The 21,455-nt window shown below is 38.6% G+C and overlaps 1 protein-coding gene across 1 annotated transcript in view; it reads left to right on the top strand.

The window, feature by feature from the left end:
• The window catches only part of LOC150088284 (aminopeptidase N-like), a 488,751-nt gene that overhangs the window by 359,544 nt on the left and 107,752 nt on the right, over positions 1-21,455 (top strand). Inside the window, exon 14 of the mRNA XM_090369447.1 lies at positions 10,507-10,654. Coding sequence (XP_090225573.1) covers positions 10,507-10,654 — 148 coding nt within the window. The remainder of the gene's footprint in view (positions 1-10,506; positions 10,655-21,455) is intronic.

The raw sequence follows: 21,455 nt of genomic DNA, 5'->3' as shown, positions 1-21,455 counted from the left end.
ACATTTACAGAAAAAGTTTTCAAAAAAGTGCATTTTTACTTTATTTATTAACCTATTTATTTTTTAATGACGGCCTCCGTAGTCGAGGGGTCAAGAGCGGGAGTGCAGTAGCACATTCTGAGTAGTTCAAGCACCTGACTGCTAGCTAAATCCGGTGGATTTGCCAATCCGCACTGAACCAGCGTGGCTGATTACGGTGAATTTCCCTCAACATGAATTGTTAAGGAGGCTTGAATGCTGCAGTGGCTGCTGTGTTTTTTTTTTTTTTTTTTTAATCTTTTAATCTTCTCTGTTATAGTCATTTCCTATTACATCCTGTTGAAAGTTATTGTTAAATTTACAGGTACATGCATACGTAGAAGGAATCAACAGCAATGTTAATGTATACACAGCAAAAACTGAAATCAATATTCATGTTGTATGGCATTCTCCCACAGAGACTACAAAAGCACCACTTCAATATATAATTTAATTTTAGTGTTTTATTTTTGCAGTATAATTACCGCGAATCTTATCACAAAGTACCATCTCAACCAGTGCTGTAGTCGTAAAATTAGCAGAAGGTATACAATGTGAACATTACGTATGCAGAGTATACTTGCATATTATTCGAATTCCAGAGGGTATACGGCGTATATCCTCTACTACAGCCCTTACCTCAACTTCGTGTCTCTTCAAAATAATACAATTACTTACCCAACACATAATTACTAATTTGTTTTCTGATCAATTTGATTTAAAGGAAAATGCAAATGATTGCAAGAGTAAAACTATAGCTTCAGAATTTCCTAGCTTCTTAATAAAGAGGATATAATCAGTAAGCTTCATATCACAAGAGAATACCGGCATCAAGCACTTTGGAAATTGGAAAATGATTATTCATCAGGTATTAGTGGAATCACTCAACTCGTCATTACAAAAAGCCGCCGTAGCTTAGTGGTCAGGCGCGCGGGTGCATAAGTACACGTGCCTTGAGTGACCGGGGTTCAAGCCCGTGAATACGGTGCTGTTTCTTGTATTCTGTCTATCCTGTGAACTCCTCTGACCGTTTGGTCGTCCCGGAGCATAAACAGAAAATTTATTTATTTATTAAAAATCAATATATCCAAATCTTTTGAAACAAGTAATCATAATGCCTATTCACAACAAGGGCGCTAGAAATTTCTCAAGTAATTATATACGTATATCCAGGGAGGATATACGCCGTATATCCTCTGGATTTTTTAGGTGAATATATATAATTCTGGTTTTATAGAATGAGTCACCAAGGTGATTCAGCCATCTGCTGATTAATTCCTAATGGCTGAATCGAGATGTTGACTCATTGTGCTACCTTACCGGCTGAATCTTGACTGGTGATTCACTGTGTTTCCTAGTGATTTCATTCCAGATGGTGGCTGATCCCAAACAGCTGAATCTAGATAGTGGCTAATAAGCCACTATTTAGATTATATGCTATCTAGTGTTACCTTACTGGCTGATCGTCGATCGAGGCGTATTGTGCTGCTTTAGAGATTGGTCCCTGATGATGGCTCATTAAGACCTTAGGGCAGCATAACTGTACGGTAAATAAATAAAATATATTGTGTTTCTAAAACTAATAAATGTAATGTAAAATGCATTAATAAATCCAAATGCAGTATTATAAGAGCTTCAAATTATCTATTAAATATTGGTGTAGATACACCATAGGCACCACTAGCCTTGAAACGATGGCGTCTCCGTAGCCAGGTGGGAAGGAGCAGCAGTGCGTAGCACACGCTTCTTGATTAGACCGGGGTTCGAGCCCGTCACCACCAAATACGGAGGATGCGGAAAGGTCAAGGGAATGACCACCGCATATTCCGGGAGCAATATGGCCTTAGTTGCTAATGCTCCTAAAAACCAAACAAACAAACAAAACCTTGAAACGATGCCGTCTGGGTGATGATGCCCACCGAGAATAAGTAACAACAGAATTGTTACTTATTCGCTTTGTTACTCGAATAAGTAACGCTTCACTTATTCTAGAGAATAAGTGAAGCGTTACTTATTCGAGGCAGTGCAATACATGGTAACTCGTTCTGAAGGATAATCACAATATGAGATACAGTTGAAACAATGCCTTTACACTAATATCGTAGTTTTCGTTTAAGAGTTATCTATGGTGTATCTACACCAATATTTAATATGTAAAATGTAATGTACAAGTTTAGCTACTGGCAAGAAATGAAACTTGTACCTTATGGGATCTATCTGAAGTCAACTTCAGATCCAATCTTGTATATTACATTGGATCTGAAGTCAACTTCGGGAAATCATCACTATTATAATGGTTAGCTGATCTACTATTAGTCTCTCCTCTTACCCTCGTGAGCACAGTTGGTATGATTATCGTCAATGACGATGGTTATACTAACCGATAGAAAAGACATCAGTTCGAATCCCTTCACGATGTGGCTGAGTTAATCGACCTAAGGCGATGGTAGCATAGTTTGCTGGCCTAAAAACCGAATTTCGGTTTTTAGGCCAGCAAACGCTAAATCGGCTACAGAACACACACAAAAAATTTACTGACATATTATATCTGGCACAATATGTTAACCTAATTTGCTGATGCACCTAAAACTCTACAGTAATCAGGGCAAGCTACTGCAACAAGATCTAGGAAAATTGGGTCGATGGGGTGAAAATAGCAGTTCAAGTTTAACATTGACAAATGTAAGGTGTACGGGTAGCAGTAATCCCAGATTAGCATACCAACTGTGTTGTGCTGTCCTCAGCGAATGGAAAAATGAAAAAGATCTAGGGGTTATTGCGCAGTCAGATATGAAATTCTCCGAGCATTGCAGACAAGCTTTCAGGACAGCTCATAGGGTTTTGTTAACGATATACAGAAAGTTTGCTAGCAGCGATAAGGTCATGGTTAGGTCAAATCTAGAGTATTGTAGAGCGGTCTGGAGATCTCATTTAAGAAGGATGTAGAAATTTCAGAGAAGAGCAACCAGGTTGGTGAAGAGAACAAAAGGGTACTCTTACCAAGTTAAAGCTTCAGTTCTGCGAATTGCAGGATCTGGAGACTAGTCACCTGCGGGAGATCTGATTGAGGTGTTTAAGGCCTTGGATTGATTAAGTAAGCTAAATGTTGATGGCATTCTTCCTCTTGCTGAGATTACACGCATGAGGGGACATAAATTCAAGTTGAGGTAGGATGGTTGCAGAATAGCTGTGTTGAAGTTTGCCTTCAGCTAGAGTGTGGTTGATTGTTGGAACAAACTTCCTTCTGTTGTTGTGGAAGTGGATGGTTGGAATAAATACACGGAAGAATTAGACAAATTCTTGCAGGATGTGGATGAAGTGTGTAGTTATTTTTTGGTAATGTTTTATAAGCTTGATCACTTTCTTGCATCACTTGACACTATTGATACTAACCAGCCAACTCTCTTCATCCTCTCCCTTCGCTTTCTGGCAGATGCCTCCTATTCTGTTCCCTATTTTCTCCTCCCTGCTTTCCCACGATCTACTCTCCAACTTATGATCTATTAAACAAGCCAGTTTAATACAGCAGAAAAATATGACATGGACAAATGCAATGCTATGTGTTTTCAAAATCATAATGCGATTGTGAAACCTTCGACACTTTTATTGGATTGTAAGTGCTACAACAGCTGTACAACAACTACAAATTGTTTATAACAGATATAAATCGATCTGAAACAATACCACAGAAAAGGTTAGACTGGCAAATGTATATTAGGAGAAATCGCTGGATAAAGACGGTAAAGAATGGGGACAAGTTTTTCTCTTAGTTGAATGCTACGAAAACAGGTTAGTTAATGTATGCAATTGCGTTACATTTTAGGCGTGTTCGAGTTTTTTTTTTTTTTAATTAATTTAATTTTTTTTCTTTGTTTGTGATTATTAGAAGTGAAAGGGAAATGTTGTTTTCTCCTTATCAGTTAATTAATAATTTATTGAACGCTTAATAAAAACTATAGATTTACGTTCTCTAAACTTACCCGTTCAGTTTAATTAAAACGGTGTAATATTTAGTACTCTCTTCACGTATATATTTTATTTTTTGGCTCTCTTTTCTCCCTGTAAGTAGTGTATCTCTTTACAAGTTCACCAGTCTTATATGACATACACGCGAAACGTACACGGACTGTTTGCAATAATTTATATGTAAAAAAAAAAAAAAAAAAAACTATTCATTTTAGCATTAGCAGAGGCATATGAAGCAAGAAAGCAAGCTTATACAGCGTAAGCAAAAAAAAAATAATAATAAATAATAATAATAATAAATAAATAAATATTTTTAATGTTATTTTTTCTACCCATATGCAGTATTTTGGGGTTACTTCTATCCATATGCAGTATTTTTTATTTGTCAATGTTAAATTTCAGTTGGCACTTCTCAGTCCATCTACCCAGCTCTTCTAGATCCTGTTGCATACTGTCATTAACAACCCTGCCAATCTTTGTATCATCTGCAAAACTTGGACATTAAGCCTGATAACCCTTCATCAATATCATTGATAAATATACAAAACAACAATGAGCCTAACGCCGCACCCTGGGAGACATAACATTAGTCCATTAAGAGCAGTGTTCCAGCTGATCGCTTGCTTCCAAGTTGCTAAGTGGCCGCCAGTCGTACAGCATAAACAACACCACCCAGCAGTAATACACGATACTTTACATCAGTGTTTCTCAATCTTTTTACTCTCGTGGCACATTTTCCAAAGAAGAAAAATTTCGCGGCACACCTACGTAGTCATAGAAGAAGAAATTTCTAAATTTCGCGGCACACTTGGAAAATTTTGCGGCACACTAATGTGACGCGGCACACCCTTTGAGAAACACTGCTTTACATAACACACCTGACTGGCTTGACTAAATAGGCTTCCTCTCGGTGGATATGTGGGAATCCCCCACAGCTGACAGAGACCCAATACACAAAATTCTTCTTCCTGTCTGCATAAGTCAGAGGAATTTACAACTTTGTATTTTGACAATAAACATTATCATTAACTGTAGTTAGTGGCACTTTTAATTGCCAATGATATTGATAATATTTGCTGTCAAGTGTGCCCAAATCACTATGAACTCAATGCATGTATTGTAGTAAGGGAAAAAAAAAAATTGGCTCGAGTTTACTGTCATCTTCCTTCACATTCACTCCACAGTGAGCGTATGGAGTGAGCAGGCTTAGTGAACGACTTTGAGCCGCCTATTGTTTTTCTATCCTCACTACAGTGTTCCCTCCCTCCTTGATTATTTGACATCAAACTGCAAACAACATGGAGACATAAGTTCAATCGTATTACGATGCACTTATGCGTACATCATCGCGGCCAAACCCATTTGTAAGAACACTTGCCACTTAGTACTTTAGTGAATGCTATGTTAGACACGTTTTGTTTTGCTTTGCCCTGTATGCACATGCGCAAAAATATATAATTCAAGCATCTTTCTGAATATAGTTTAGTTTGCAATGATTATCAATTATTTTAAAAATATATATTATATATGCACGTAATTAACTATATTTTATTAAAATAAGTGATAATCGTTTTTCTTGATATTTTCTGAGATTTTTTTTCACATTGACAAGAAGTCGGTGTTCTTAAATTCTTCTGAAAAAGAAATGAAAAATGAATAAATCTTTGCTACTTGTACTTTTTTTTTTTTTTTTGATATAGTAATATTCTTTACACCAATTTATATTATCACATGATTCAGTATCACCAAATTATAGATCACAATGCCAGATAATCTGTATAGTTGCTATAGTGGAATCTATGTAGGAAAATCCCAAATTGAACCAACATTCAATTTGTGATTTTCCATTGTTCAGATCGGACAAGGCTGTTGCCTTGTCCGATCTGAACAACCGTTATAAGTTTTTATCTGAACAACCGTTAACCGTTATAAGTTTTTATTCGGTTTTCGAAGTTAATGTCTTACTGGCATTCTGTTATAAAAACTTGCGCCCAATTACTTGGAAACGCATGTGATAAGACATAGTTCAAGATTTCTAGAAAAATCGTACGTACCGGTAAATGGTCACATTATCTGAAAATACATTGAAATATACAGTATACCTATGTATTCCACACAGCTTATACATGCAGTATGTACTCGCATAAAAAGTTAACACTTGAGTCATTGCTTTGAGAACAACGGTCCTCCATCGCTTTTAAGACTGTTGCTACAATCGTTACTTGTACATGCTGGGCTGAAGCTCTTAGTACCTTCCTAAATTACCCAAATTCATATTTTTCGTGTAATTTGAGGTCTGCTGTAGGCGAGTAATCTAAGTAATTTGGATCGAGATTGATCTGGAGAACAATAATCCTGCACGGAATCATTGTTCTTTCGATTTTAGAGTGTTCTTTGTTCACTGGGTAATCATACAATTATTTTATCGGGATCTCGTTATAATTTTGTTATTACTTTCGATTCCAGAGTCCAACTTTTTTAAATGTGGTATGACGACATATCTCATTGTAAAGAAATTAGCCTAGCTGATTTTAGTGCTGAGTGTGAAACAGCTTTTAGAGTTTACTACTGAATATACAGATTATAAACCGAATAGTGGCACTCCACTACTTGCTCCGCTCCTGAACATTGAAGAAGCCCCGGAATACTACCATGAGTTAGGGAAATTGAGGAGAAAGACAAGTTTAGTGAGGCTATTTGTTCTGATGTCCGTGCACGATTTTGGAACTGGAACTAAATAATTTGAGACTGCGTCACCTATCAGAAGCTGACAAAAAATTTCGAAAATAATAATGTTGGTCAAGATGTTTTTTTCAGCAACCCTCGATCAAAAACAACTCTTGAACAACAAAATTGAAAAACCCATGTATATAAGGTAATATTACATTACACAAAAAAAAGGGCCACGGCATGGTAAAACAGTGCAACTTTTAGTGGACACTTCATTAGGTACAGCTCTCTAAATCGAGTAGATCCCGCTTCAGCTCACAGACAACCTGGATTCATCATGGTATGGACACTACGAGATGTCGAAAGCATGCTACAAGGATCCTGGATCGTGTTTACTGAACTGATTCCCACAGTTTAGACTCAGTTGAGTCAGCATTGTCTAGTATCATATCTTGCATGAACATTGAGTCCCACATTTGCGGGTGCTGTCGAATATAACTCGTGGAGGCGCATTATAGCCAAAGTAGCTTATGCGCCATCAAATCCCAATGACAACAACATAACTCGTGCAGTATTCTATAGGATGTTATAGCCAAGAAAAGCATTCAGTAATTCTAAGACCTTTTAGGGCTCGATCCCACCGAAAAAGAGTCGAACGCGCCCACAAAGTCAATGAAGATGGCTTGTTTATAATTAGATCAACGAGAGCAACCTCACAAGACTGAATTACGGTAGAGCCGAATTATTTCTTAAGTCAGAGAGAGAGAGAGATTGGCGATTCGATAGCAATACAATGTTTTAGGAAAACGTTCTTAAGTTAGCCAGAGCAAAACGATTGGGCGATTTGATTTTACATCGGAAGAAGGCTTATCTGGTTGAGTAAGGCATGATCGCCAGATGGCAGAAGGCGGAAAGTATGCCAGTGATGGAGTCCAGTGCAGTTTATTATTTCAATACTGACATTAAGAATTGTAGCATTAAGAATACCTATATTGAATACTGACGTTAAGAATAGCAATATTAAATACTGACGTTAAGAACAGCAATATTGAGATTAGGAATAGAATACCAACCACCTGATAACAATATTGGAAATATAGGGGGAATGATTATTGTCTCTATTAATTTCATACAGAAGACCCGAATGATCAGAAATATCAGAGGCCTGAACTTTGTTGTCAAGATGCAGTTGTAATCCATGATTTTTTGAGATTTCTGCAGGAGTCTGTCGAGCTCATATTGTAGACTATCTTTTGTGTTGGAAATTTTTGTGCGCCTGATGATCTTGCAGACGGAAGGTTGATAACTGAAGAGTCCTAGAGAGTGTTCTTCGTGGTGATGATTTTCTTTCTATTCACCATACTGTATCCCTGAGAAAAGCATCCTGAATTGGTTTTGCAAGAAGTTAGGGAAGGAGAATTGGGAAGAGGCATTTGCATTACATCTGTGCACTGATATTGGCCCACACGTTCTGCTACACGACGAAGCTACCATCCAACCTCTAGAAGACCAATAATCCGCCCTCTGTCGAAGTCGCTGATATAGGTGTCGAACACGACGTCTCGGCATTCTCTACAATCACCTTGCACTGTGAAGTCAATCCCTTCGAGACAAAAGTCTCTTAATTGCGTCACCAACACGTTGCTTTGAACTCCACGATCTATGTTCGTTTTTATATCAGCCGAAGCTTCTGCCTGATTGGTTCCGCATTTTAATCATTTGTATATCTCAGCGAAATTCATCTGCCTACTGATTTGCATACGCTTCCAGTCATTCCTTCTTGGTTTGGATACTGCAATTTCAGAGTCAGAGAGTGTGTATCAAGCCAATACCATTACAGAACTCTTATTATAAATAGGTGCTGCTAGAGTTATCATCGTAACTGATCTAGTCAAAATCACAAATGTGATATAGAGATAACAATGATCCTCGAAGTCTACTCTTTGAAAATTTTATCTTCGTTCGCAGAATTTCCACGTTCAAAACACATCCAACGAATCTTCTATTAATGTCTGTATTGCTGTAGCATCAGTATTAGCCATGCAGCGCAGGGAAGCTACAAGCTTCTGCTGCCGTAGGCAAAAAATAAAAAAAATATATAAATAAATAAAATAATAAGCTAAAATAAAATAATAAAACTAAATTAATTATTTGAAATAAAGTAATAAACTAAAATAATTATTAAAAGTAATGAAGCAATAATAAAAGTAAAAATAAATATAAAAATGAAATGAACAGCCATTGTATTTCTCTCCTCACTTCGGTAACTAATTTCAGCCCACCTTTGAATTTCCTCAACCTGTTCTGCCTCAACGACCCACAATGGTAACTTATTTCAATAATTAACACCCTGATTAAAAGGAAGCTTCTTATAATCCAATGTAACCCTCTTTTCGTGTAACTTGAATTTATGGTTTTTAGTACGTACTACAGCGCTATTAGAGCTGTGGTTCTCAACCGGAGGTACGTGTACCCTTGGGATTACTTCCAGCGGTACCAAGGAGTATCTCAGGCGTTGCATCCAAAATGGCGGATTTTCATGTGCTTAGTTTTTATTAAAATATTAATCAGCTAAATGCGAAATTTTACTGATTTTACCGTGTATTTATTTCTGATGCCCTATAATTTATCGTGATTTCAGAAAACTAAATCAGAACCATACTGTCCGGCCTATCATAGTGCTCGACAGTTTAAATCAAATCATTCTGTGTTTAATATGTGTACAGATTACAGATATTAAACCTCTTGAAATAATCAAAAACCTCTTGTGAAGTTTATGATTCTTCTCTCTGTTCTTGAAGACTGTAAAAATTGTCTTCTCCATGATAATCAACTGTTTCATCAATGTATCGCTTAGCGTTCTTAAATTCCTGCATTGAGTTGCTTCTTGAAATGTGAGTTTCGTTGCAACTCATATATTTGAGGTATCACCCCGATGATTTGTGGCATGCTATAAATCATTCAGATAATGTGTATAATGCATGAGATCATCAAAAAAGATGGAAGTCTTTTGATATGTTGGATTTGGATTGGTGGGTGTGATGTCATTAAAGAGATAACATAATAGATGGAAGTTCTGTTACTGGTTATCGAGATCATGCACCTTAGCAGAATGGAGTTTACAACTGAGCAGAATGTTTCGTTCTAAAGTTTTATAAAACTGAAGTTTTGTTGTAGTATAGCTTGAGCTTAAAGTGAAATTTTGTTGCTGAAAAGGACCAGAAGATCAACAATTTTGGGGTTAGTAAAGAAGTCTGAACAGTTTCTGCGAGAAACAAGATGCTACGTTGGAAAAAGACACCCACGATTAATTAAACATTGGCTGTATTTATGGTAAACTTCAGTCGAGGTCTGCAAATGGTCATGAGTGCACACGTAACACATATTGACTATACAGTATGTCTGCTTGAATAATAAACTTCCGTGTCTTTTGTGTCTAATTACATAAGAAAATCAAAGCTGTTATATAATTCCTTGATGATCCGGTACATAATTTCAAAATGGGTAGCGAAAAGAACTTGAACCAAATACTATATTATAGTATTACCAATTAAATAATGTGGTATTTTTAATTACAGAATATAATTAATTAAATTATATTTAATTTAATTTAATTTATTTGCTATATGACAGCACTATTTAATTTGTTTAATAGTGCTGTTATATAGCACTATTTAATTATTAAATTAAAAATTAATAATTGAAAAATAAATAAATTATTAAATTTAAATATCTATTAAATAATGATATTATACAGCGTTATTTAATTTTATTCTGCTTGATTTGAGTTATCCGAAAATGTAATGTGTAATTTGTAAAATCTATAATCTGACACCCGAAATATATTTACAGGGCGGCCATTATTTCTTACGATATAGCCTTAAATGCAACGCTCTACCTCCATAAAGAAACAGATTACCTACCTTGGGAAGCAGCTCTGAACACAATTTTTTATCTGGATACAATGCTTAGCCGCAGTGCCATCTATGGGAAATGGAAGGTAAATAATTTCATTACTAACTTCAATTAAATATTTGCATTTTTATGTGCTAATTCGTGCTACTCATTATAAATATTTCTTGTCAAGGTTATCCAGCATTTAGAACTTCCTTATTGAATACAAAGTTAAAATATGACGGAGTGTGTCACATGTTAGGGGAGTTCGGTTTTTAATTAAATTATTTTTTTTTCATTTTCTCTGATTAACAAAAGTGAAAAGAAATAGTTGTCTTTTAATTAATTAATTACTAATATTATAACTTTATAGCCCACTTAATAAAACTGTCTACTTTTATAACTGTATGATATTTATTACTCTTCTCCCATATACTTTTTAACGTTGAAAATGATCACCATTGTGATGAGACATAAGATCTGAGCACACACTGAAAATTTTAAAAATACGGTCTACAGCACTTCGGGAACAATTTTGGGAATGCTATTTGATATGTTGCTTGCATTGCGTGGATTATTGTTGTAGGTATTCTCCTTTGACATAGTCCTACAAAATGAAGGTGATGAATCTGCCAATCGTAGTGCTATATTCGTTTTGATGTGATCTCCAAAGAAGACGGATAGGCAATCTAGACGCACAATTAAGTGTCACTCATTGTGATATCTTGCTGAAATCACGCTTTAACAACTCCCTCCTCAGTGCGTCTGCCCTAGGAATGGACTAGGTCTGTATATCGCTGAGAAGTTACCGTTTCTCTGAAAATGACAACAACCTTGCAATGGGTAATTGCACCTCACAATGCAATCTTCATTTGAATAGAGGAATTTCATTTGCATTAATGAAAATTTTCCTATTCACCATAGAGTAGTATTCTGAGAATCGACGTACCCAGTCAGATGAAAACAACCTAAATACAGAAGAAAAAATAGTCTAACAGCTGAGTGTTATTATTCAACCATCCAGATTCGTTTACAGACTTTGTTTTCCACAGTTTAGTTGTTTTATTTAATTTAAAACAGTTTCGCACATCTATAAATGCTGTGTGCCCTGTTCACACCTACGTGTATGAACAGAGCACACAGCATATATATAGTGTTTCATGGAAGGCTCCACCGGTGGTTTCCCACATCTGCGCCATAGTACTTTGTGAAGAAGTACAGAATTTCTGTACTTCCATCCTCCAGATGGTGGAAGTAGGAAGGGAATAAAAATTGGAATCCATGGCCTAGGGGTGCCACCTGCCCAGGGCCAAGGAAAGAAAAAAGGTTGCAAGGTAGGAGTTACCCTGCAAATAAGTGCCATATGGCATTTAACACCCGAAAGCGTTTGTAGCACCTGCCAATATACAGGTGCAAAGACATCCCAAGGTGTCAGCAGGGTTTGGAAGCTAAACCTACCTAGGAAGGTGTTTGTAGCGTCGTACCCTGGCAGAGGCACTGTTTTTCCTACCCTATAGGGGTTTGCAGTACGTTTAGGTGGATTGCCTTTGTACTGCTATCGAACTGTTGCCTAGGAGATTATTGTCTGATTAGTATGTATAAATAGGAAGGTTGATTGAGCAACTCGGTAAGGGCATGATAGTAGAGCTCATCTTGCAAAAATAGATGTTCCTGATGGTGTAGGTTTCCGTGTGTTTTTTTGATCAGTCTTGTACTGCAATCCTCATAATAAGGACAGTAGTACATTATCTACATTCCCAGTGTACCTGAACATTTTCGCATGTTTCCATATCATAGATGTTGAGCCCTCGTGGGAAGCATAGTAGATCAAATCGCCGCCCTCCCCACACTGGGTGGAAAAGACCTGAGTTTGAATCCCATTGATGGCGTGAGGAATTTTTGTGGGACTTTTTCATTACCTGGCTCAGTTAGTCGGTCTCAGGCGAGGATAGAATGGTTTTTTGCTGAAAGAAACACCCGGAAACTTGAGATTTCGTCCAGAAAACAGAAAATCGATTACATAATACAGTACATGAAATTTATAGTCACTATATACGGCGCAATATGGCTTCAGTCACCGATGCGCGACAACAAACAAACATACGTAAATTTTGATGGTACTGTACTACATCGAAGTTGCCTACAAAAATCAAGCTGCAATGACTAGTTTTAATTAACACTGTGTTAGGTAATATCCCATCATGAATACACCGATTAGCAAAACATTATGACCATCTACCTAATATGATGTTGGTCCCCACGTGCAACCAAAACAGCTCGTACCCGGCGAGGCATAGACGCTACAAGATTTCTAAATGTGTCTTGGTGTATCTGGTACCAACATGTAACCAGCAGATCCTTTAACTCCTGTAAGGTCCGTGATTGAGATGCCGCAGATCGGAGTTGCTGTTCCAACACAAACCACAGATGCTCGATGGGATTGACGTCTGGTGAATTTGGAAGCCAGGGCAATACCTGGAAGTCTTCCTTATGTTCAGCAAACCAGTCTCGAATAATCCGGGCGGTGTGGCATTATCCTGCTGAAATATGGTACCACCAGAGGGGAAGACCGTTGCCAAGAAAGGGTGTACCTGGTCAAAAATGATGTGTAAGGTGTAAGCTGTGTTGAGGGTCTAGCGGCCCTTGGGGTTCCCCCATCTCCGCGTATGTTCTGTGTTTCGGGCAAGCCTGAGATTTTGAAAAAAGTGTATGGTTCATGTGCTATGTGGTGTGTTGTGCCCTTTGTTCATCCGATCTATTAGCGGCCAGGCCCCTAGTGGGACCTGACATTTCCACACCCTGCCACGGGGAGGCTGGCCGGAGGTACCCAGTGAGGCTGTTTTACTCTGGCAGGTCCTGTCACTTGCTTTCCTTAAATTTCAGTGGCTAGGACCTTAAAAAAAAAAAAAAAAAAAAAAGAGAGAAATCGCGAACGTAGTTTAGTTAGTTAAGATTCTCTTAAACGTCGTTTGGGGTTTATGCTGAAAGTCTTGTAAGGCCTAAAAGGTCGGGCATAAATTTTGGTGTGTCTTAATTTTAATGTTGGGCTGATTGCTAAGTAAGATGCAGTTTTGGGTGGGGAAGCAGAAGACTGGGGGAAAGTTGAAAGCAAAGGGGTTGTAGAGAAGATGACCCCCCCGTTTGTTAGTGGAGCATGCCCATGCCCCACCAGAGGGAAGGAAGGGTGGCAAGGGCGGGAAAGAGAGTTCTCTTCTTCCCCTTGCCAGGAAATGGGGTTTAAAGAGGTTTCTGCAGGTGCAGGACTTGAGAGTCATATGGCGCGCTAATCTAGCTCCGGGACGTTTCAGTGTTGGTCTCTTTCAGGAATTTCGTTTTCGTCAGCGTGACGAGAATTTGTCTTGTCCGGGGTAGTTTGCCTCAAGGTAGTTGTCTTCTTCTTTTCCTGTGAGCGATTTGATTAGTCTTTTGGCACTAATGGTGCGTTTTTTCTGTACTGTTGAACTTTGTTCTTTGATTCTGGTTTGTTTGAGTTTCTTCTTGTTCTGGTTCATCCATTCCTTCTAAGTTTAGTCTTTTCTATTGAGTGTTGTTGTCTTCCTGCTGGACAGGTTGTAGTGCAATAATTGTTTTCCTTCTTGTAAATAGTTGAGTTGCAAAGTTTGTAAATGCTACAAACTCTTCTTGTGTATTCAGGAGTCGGGATTCTTGGTGAATTGGATTGTACAGGATATTTGTAATGAGGCTCGCTCTTATGTTGTGATAATTTTTACATTCATGCATGACATGAGTCCATGATTCAAGTTCTCCGCCAGTAAAATTTATATCTTCTCTTATGCCTAGCATGTTTAGTTTTAGCTTAAACGGGCCATGGCCCGTTAGTGGATACGTAGTGTTAAGGCCCGGGAAGATTCACGGTGGGGCTTTCGGGTGCATTTTTGTCACTAGTGGAAGAAATTTATGCGTTATTGCTCCTGGTTTCATTCAATCTTCTTTGCCAGGTTTCTGTTATGAATTCGTCTATCCTTTTTTGTTCCGTCTTCCAGCCACGTGTCACGTCAAAGGTTATGCCACAGGTTGTAATTGGGATCGCTTTTTTGTGATAGTACATTAGTCCCGAGCGAGCAACTTCCAGATCATAGAGTAGTGCACCTGCAATGACCTGGAGCGCCGCCTTACTAACTGTTCTACTCGCTCTAGTGATTGTAAATAGTATGTTCCTCTGAATTATTTCAAGGATTTTCCTGTTTGCTACTGTGCTGATTTTCGTCATCCATACTGGCGATCCATACATAATTACCGGAATGAAGAGTGTTTTGTAATATAGGGAGAGGGTCTTTTTATTTAGCCTCCAGTCCTTACGCGTGATTCTTGCTATAAGTGCTGTGTATATACATATCTTCTTCCTGAGGTAGTTTAAGTGCGGTTTAAATGAGAGATTGCTGTCAGTGATAATGCCTAAGGATTTTATCTCGTTTGATAATTTTACTGTTATTCCTTCTACTTTGATTTGTCGTGGCCTGTTTAAGTTTAGTTTTCCTTCCAAGAGGACCAAGTTGGTCTTTTCCGGTGCTAGTTTTAGGTTATTTAATTTAACCCAATCCTGTAGGATTTGCGGCGCTCCATTTGCTTGTTTTTCAAGGTTGGTTCTTGAATCAGTCGCTGTGATTAGGAGTAAATCATCGGTGAAGGCCTGGGCCTCAACCTCCCTCAGGTGCTTGCAGAGAAAGTCATTGAGGACAAAGTTCCACAGGAGCGGCCCCAGGACAGAACCCTGGGACAGCCCCTGCGAACTGCTTGCGATAGGCTGGAAAAGGTCGCAAGGATCTGCACTTTTCTGTCAGTGAGGTAGGACATTACATAGTCAAATAGATTTTTAGGAAGGGCTGCAGCACAAAGCCTCGCCAGGACGCTCGGCCACAAAAGGGTGTCGAACGCCCCAGCGAAATCCACCGCGATCACCAGGAAGTACTTGCTAATACATTGTTCTGCTCTGTTAAGGAGGTCTCGGATCGCATCAATAGTAGAGGTTCCAGATTTGAACCCATATTGTTTTGAGTTGCTAAGGTTTGCTTCCGTATAATGCTGTTCGATTCTCTTTTGTGGTAGTCTTTCCAGGATTTTGCTCACCGTCGATAGCAAGAAAATCGGTCTGTAGGATGTAGGCGGCTCCGGCAGTTTTGTTGGGCTTTTTGGTATCAATTTTAAGATTGCTTTTTTCCATTGTGTTGGAAAGTGACCTTGCTCCAGGCAGCTATTGTATAATCATAGTAAGAGTTGGGGGACGCATTCAGCAGTCTTTTTAATCATCTCTGGTTCAATTAGGTCTACACCTGAGCATTTTTTGTTTTTCGTTCTGCCCGACACTTCTTGGTGCTCCTCAAGAGTAAACGGTGGTCTTTGCAGGTGTTTGTATATTTGCATAGCATATCTCCTTCTGCTCCACTGTCAGTTCTGTTGGTGGTTTCGCGAATATTGCTGCAAGAATGCTTACAACTGAGTTTCTCCACGTTGTGGTCAATGGGCCTTGTGGCGTTTTCGTTGCCACCATCACTTCTTCTCTGGGGAGCTTGCTAGTTATGATTTGAACACCACTCCCCAGGGATCGGTATTTCCTGTTGTTTGGACGACTCTCTGCCAGCTTTCTGTTTTACTCTTTTTGATTTCCTCCGTGTAGAGATTTCTAAGCTGGCGGTAGGATAAATACTGTAATGTGTCATAACTATGTGCTGTAACACATTACTCCCATCGTCAGCATTACAATTACCATCTAGTTGCGCCATAGTCGCCCTTCTGTTGTCACGTACCATACGGGAGCGCCTTCGCTAACTTCGAGCATCGATGATCCGTGGTCGTCCAACACCTTTCCGGCGGTTCATGGTTTCCCTCCTCGGACTACTTTTGGTAGGTATTAACCACGGCTGACCGTGAGCATCCCACCAGCTGTGCCGTTCTTCAGAGGTGGGAGAGATAACCAGGAAGATCATTCCTGTAGCAGATTTTGCCATTACTAAACCGGTGTCGTCGTGGTTCTGTCCGTCTATGTATACCAGTTTTTTGCTAACAGGTCATGGGTCGATCAGAGATAAACTGTATTCTCGAGGGTTGGAGCCGGATCCATGGTGTTTTTGTGGAGCGGCAGAGACTTGGCAGCATATTTTGTTCTCTTGTCCTTATTATAATGCTGAACGGTGTCTTTTGGGAAAACAGATAGCTAATTTTAATGAAGATAATGTACGTAGATTGGTGCAAGGAGTTAACAACTTTCAGGCCTTACAAGAGTATGCAAATGCTGTGTTCCCTAAAAGATCTATCATACGAAACCTCACGGACATTGAATTGGCCGTCTTCAACCAGAATCTTTATTGATTGCATCAGGGCTTGGGAGCTTCAGACCTGGAAGCTTTTGGTCGGGTCTGGGGCTCCTGGGCATGGACCACTTAAGTGTTTTTTTTTTTTTTTTTTTTTGTTCGGCTGTTGTTCAGTCCTTGGGTTTGGGCGACCCAAGGCTGGACAGCTGACACTCAACAGTCTAGCACTCTCTCTGTTGAGTGTTTAATTGCGCTTTGGTGCTGCAGCTTTTAAAGACAGAACCAGGTCCGGCTCCACGTGCCAGGGACGGGCATCAGATTGCAATTGAAGAGTTCAGCTGCTTTCTGATGGCAAAGTGACCTGACATAAACAACATACTACACTCACAAACATCTCTCTTATATTTACTTTTATTCTTTCCTATTCAAAATTTCTTGTTTATACACTTAACTTAGTTTAGACTATGAACTTAACTTAACTTAAATTTTTTTTTTTTTTTTTTTTACTTTACTTCTCTTTTCAAAAATATGTTTTGTCTTCTTATTTCTTAGCTATCTTTTTATTTATCAGGTCCACTTTACAGATTTTCTGTTTTAAATGATTTAGGTGGAGATGGGCATTTGCTTGGGAACCACCCTGAACCAGTATACACACACACACACACACACACACACACACACACACATGACCCAGTCGTCTGACCATTACCATTCGGCCTTGGTCAAACTCGCTTAAGTCCGCTGCCTTTCCCAACTGAAGAACAAGAGTAACACTGATTAACGGAGCTCAGTATCAGGTGTTTTTTATACCGTGTCTCGACCGGCGCAAACGCCGAAGTTCACCTGCAGTTGCTTCGATTTGCATAACGACTCGCTCGTCATAATGTTTTGGTTCATCGGTGTATATGATCCACCTCTATATTGAATTCAAAGTTCATTTATTATTGTACTGCGCATGCGCTTTACAACGAGTCAGCAAATGATGACAGCATACAGCAAAAAAGACCCTAGCCTTTCATGACCCTAGCTCTTTTACTCGAAGTTAAGGGATGGATCATCCATTATTTTTCATTCCCTCTCAAATGCAAATAAATATGCTTATTATTTTAATTCAGAAGAATTTACAAATCATAAAATTAAAAAAAAATCTAATTATGCCATCACAAAACAAAATAAAATAACATTTCACTTTCTTAAAATATAGTAGAAAATATTAATCTTTTAAGTACTATTAACATCAATAAAATTTAGGACTTCAAAAGGATTACAGTACTTCAAGGATTCTATTTGTCACCAGGCTAAATGGCATTTGAATGCGATTTAGCCTGGTTGAAGGAGAGGTGGAACTCACTGTGGAAGCGAACCGATACCATAAATCTTAAACTACCTAGAAACCTTCCGTCTGATCAACGATCACCAGTATGGATTCCGTCAGTGTCGATCCACTGGTGATATTCTGGCTTATGTTACCCATTTATGGACTAATTCAATGGAAAGGTTCGGTGAAACACAAGTAGTTGCTCTTGACATCTCAAAGGCTTTTGATCGTGTTTGGCATAAACGTCTTCTAAACAAGCGTCCATCTTATGGTTTGCCAACTGTTTTTAGTAATTGGTTATCCAGTTTTCTCTCTGATCGCTCACTGAGGGTGATGGTTGATGGCTCTCTGTCTTCTAACTTCTCCACTAATGCCGGTGGCCCCCAAGGCTCAGTTCTTTCCCCCACTCTTTTCCTCTTGTATATCAATGACCTTCTTCCATTGACTGGAAATCCTATCCATAGTTTTGCCGATGATAGCACACTGCATTCAACTTTCCATTTTGAGAAACCTTGTCTTGCTCAATCAGCTTCAACTTCTCGAAAATCTGCTACCAATTCCTTAAATGCCGATCTTCAGGTAATTCTCCAGTGGGGCAAAGACAACTTAGTTGACGACTTAGACAACAAAGACACCCTTCTAAAACTCAGTCTTGTCTTATATCTTGCAAAAAGGATTCTTCTGCTCCTATGCTTATCTTTAGTGACACTCCAATTTCTAGGCAAAAGGATATATCTCTTTTGGGGATTACACTGACTTCTAATCTCTCTTGGCACAAGCACATTACAAATATTGCTTCTTCTGAATCTAAAAAACTTGGTTTTCTCTTTCGCTCTCGGCGTTACTTTTCTTCCAAACAGCTTCTCACTCTGTATAAATCGCAAATCCGCCCTGCCATGGAATATTGTTCCCACATCTGGGGTGGTGCCCCCAAAACCTCTCTCAGGCTTCTAGATTCCATTCAGAAGAGGGCAGTTAGGTTAATTAATGATTAATCTCTAACGGAGTCTCTGCACTCGCTTTCTCATAGATGTACTGTTTCTGCTGCATGCCTCTTCTACAGATACTTCCATGGGCACTGTTCTTCTGAATTAGCTTCTATAATTCCCGCTCTCTCTTTCAAAACAGTCCGAACACGTGCCGCCACCAGCCAACATCCATTTACTGTCCAACTTCAAACCCACAGAACCAACTTTTCATCTTCCTCATTTATTCATTCAACTGCCGTTTTCTGGAACAACCTTCCTTCATACGTATTTCCTGAAAATTACAAACTACAGAAGTTCAAGTCCAATGTCAACAAATATCTTCTTTCGTCTTCTCAGTCTCCAACCCAAGCACGGTACTAAGGGTACTATAGGGTCTAATACCTCTCGTGTTTGGGGTTCACATAAAAAAAAAAAAAAAAAACTAAACTCACTTCCTTGTATAAATTTTTTTTGATAATTAACAGTATTTTGAAATATTATTATTAAAATAAATGACCATGGATTTGTGGTTGAAAAAAGTAACTTTAAAACGAGAAGCAAGTAATTCTAGTATTGCAACTGTGGTCGATGAAAATGAACACAATATTGTCACACTTCAAAGTGAGGATGAACAATCGCAGCCTTTTGTTCCTCAAAAATCGGAATTGAAAAAACAGGAACCAACTAATAAAAGACCAAAACCAAAGTATGATGACAGTTATATTTCAATTGCGGCTTTACATGTGTTGGAAATAAAGTGCTCCTGATGCACAGTACGTCGTATATAATTAAATGTTAGCAAACAGTTCTTTGGCTCCCGCTAAATTTGTGTTTCGTAAGTGTTCCGTAAATATATTGTGAGATGAAAAGTGTTCCGTGAATATGTTGTGAGATGAAGTGTTCCGTGACTAGAAAAGTTTGGGAAATGCTGCCATAGAGTATTATCACTCTTTCGCCCATTTTTTTGGCTCTGCAATTGCTAAGGGCATTATAAAGGAATATTGAGAAGGAGCTGTACTTGAATTTGTTAATTGCTATGCATCTGGTTGGTATGGTGGGATTCTAGTAGGTTCCTTTTGTTACTTGTCATTATCCGGTTTGACTAGTGTTCCCTAAGGCCACGACTTCCGATCAAGTACTGTGTATGACGATTCATGCGAACACGTGATTATGAAAGAATGTGGAAGGCGATAGAGTACGTCTGTTCGTCTTAGAAAAAGTATGACGAGTGATTCACTGAGTAAAACTCTTTTCGCTCTTATCATGGATGAAATTGTTAAAGGAATAAATTTAGAAGTTAAGAAAGGTATTAAAATAGGAAATCAAAAATGATAAATTATGAAGATGACAAAATAATTCTTGCAGAAACAGAAGATGATTTAGAAATACAGTAATACCCCGACTTACGCTACCCCGACTTACGCGAACTCGGAGTTACGCGGTTCTTGATTTTTTCGTTTGGCAACGCTGCCGCCCACTATCTTCAAGGTCGTTTTTCATATGTTATCGATATACGGTGCGACGGCGGAGAATGAGAGCGAAAGATGAACAAAATTCAACTTGCTGCTTTTATGTTTTTTATATCAGTGAAGGGGAAACACATTTCACCATAATAACGTAAAAACCAACACAATTCCAGCTATGGGTATAATCGCAAATGCAATTAGATCGAGTTTACTACCAGTTTATAACAGATTTCACTAGCAGAAACGCAACTGGATTTTTATTGTTTTATGGTAGTAACCCCTAGAAATGTGAGGTGTTAATAGTGTATCTCTGCTTTTATGGTGTTGTTTATTCAGTTGCTACATGCGCGCAGCTTTGTTTATGCGTTTCAAGCGTGCCTCCTCGTTTTGTAATTGTGCTTTATTCCCTAAAAATGAGTAAAATACTTAATTAAAAGGTGTGAAAAGGAAGCGTCCTGGTGAAGACACTGCAGATTCAGAGAGAAAAAGAAAAGCAATTATCGATAAACAGAGGCGGACTGGATCAAAAATTCTTACCCGGGAAAATTTATAGTGGCCTCATACTATGGTTTATGGCCAAAATCACACCGGCGCACCGGGGTTTCCCCGGTAAGGCTTATGGCCAGTCCGCCTCTGTCGATAGAGAAAAAAATATGAAATTGTGAAACGCTTTGAGCGAAATGAAAGACCATGTGATATTGCACGTGCTACAGGCGTAAATGAGGCAACGGCGAAAAGCATATGACAATTGCAAACTTGAATTGAAAAGTTATTGAATTGCAAACTTAGCTCAATTGAAAAGGGCTTAAAAATTTTAGAAAACATAGACTCCAACGAAGAACGCGTTATAGCTACAAAGCAAGGAATAAAAAAATTATTAGCTTGC

This window comes from Mastigoproctus giganteus, chromosome 3 (genome assembly GCF_048544385.1).
Source record: "Mastigoproctus giganteus isolate SK-2022 chromosome 3, ASM4854438v1, whole genome shotgun sequence".
Lineage (NCBI taxonomy): Eukaryota > Metazoa > Arthropoda > Arachnida > Uropygi > Thelyphonidae > Mastigoproctus > Mastigoproctus giganteus.
The sequence above is the reverse complement of the archived record's forward strand: the minus strand, read 5'-3'. Positions and strand labels throughout refer to the sequence as shown.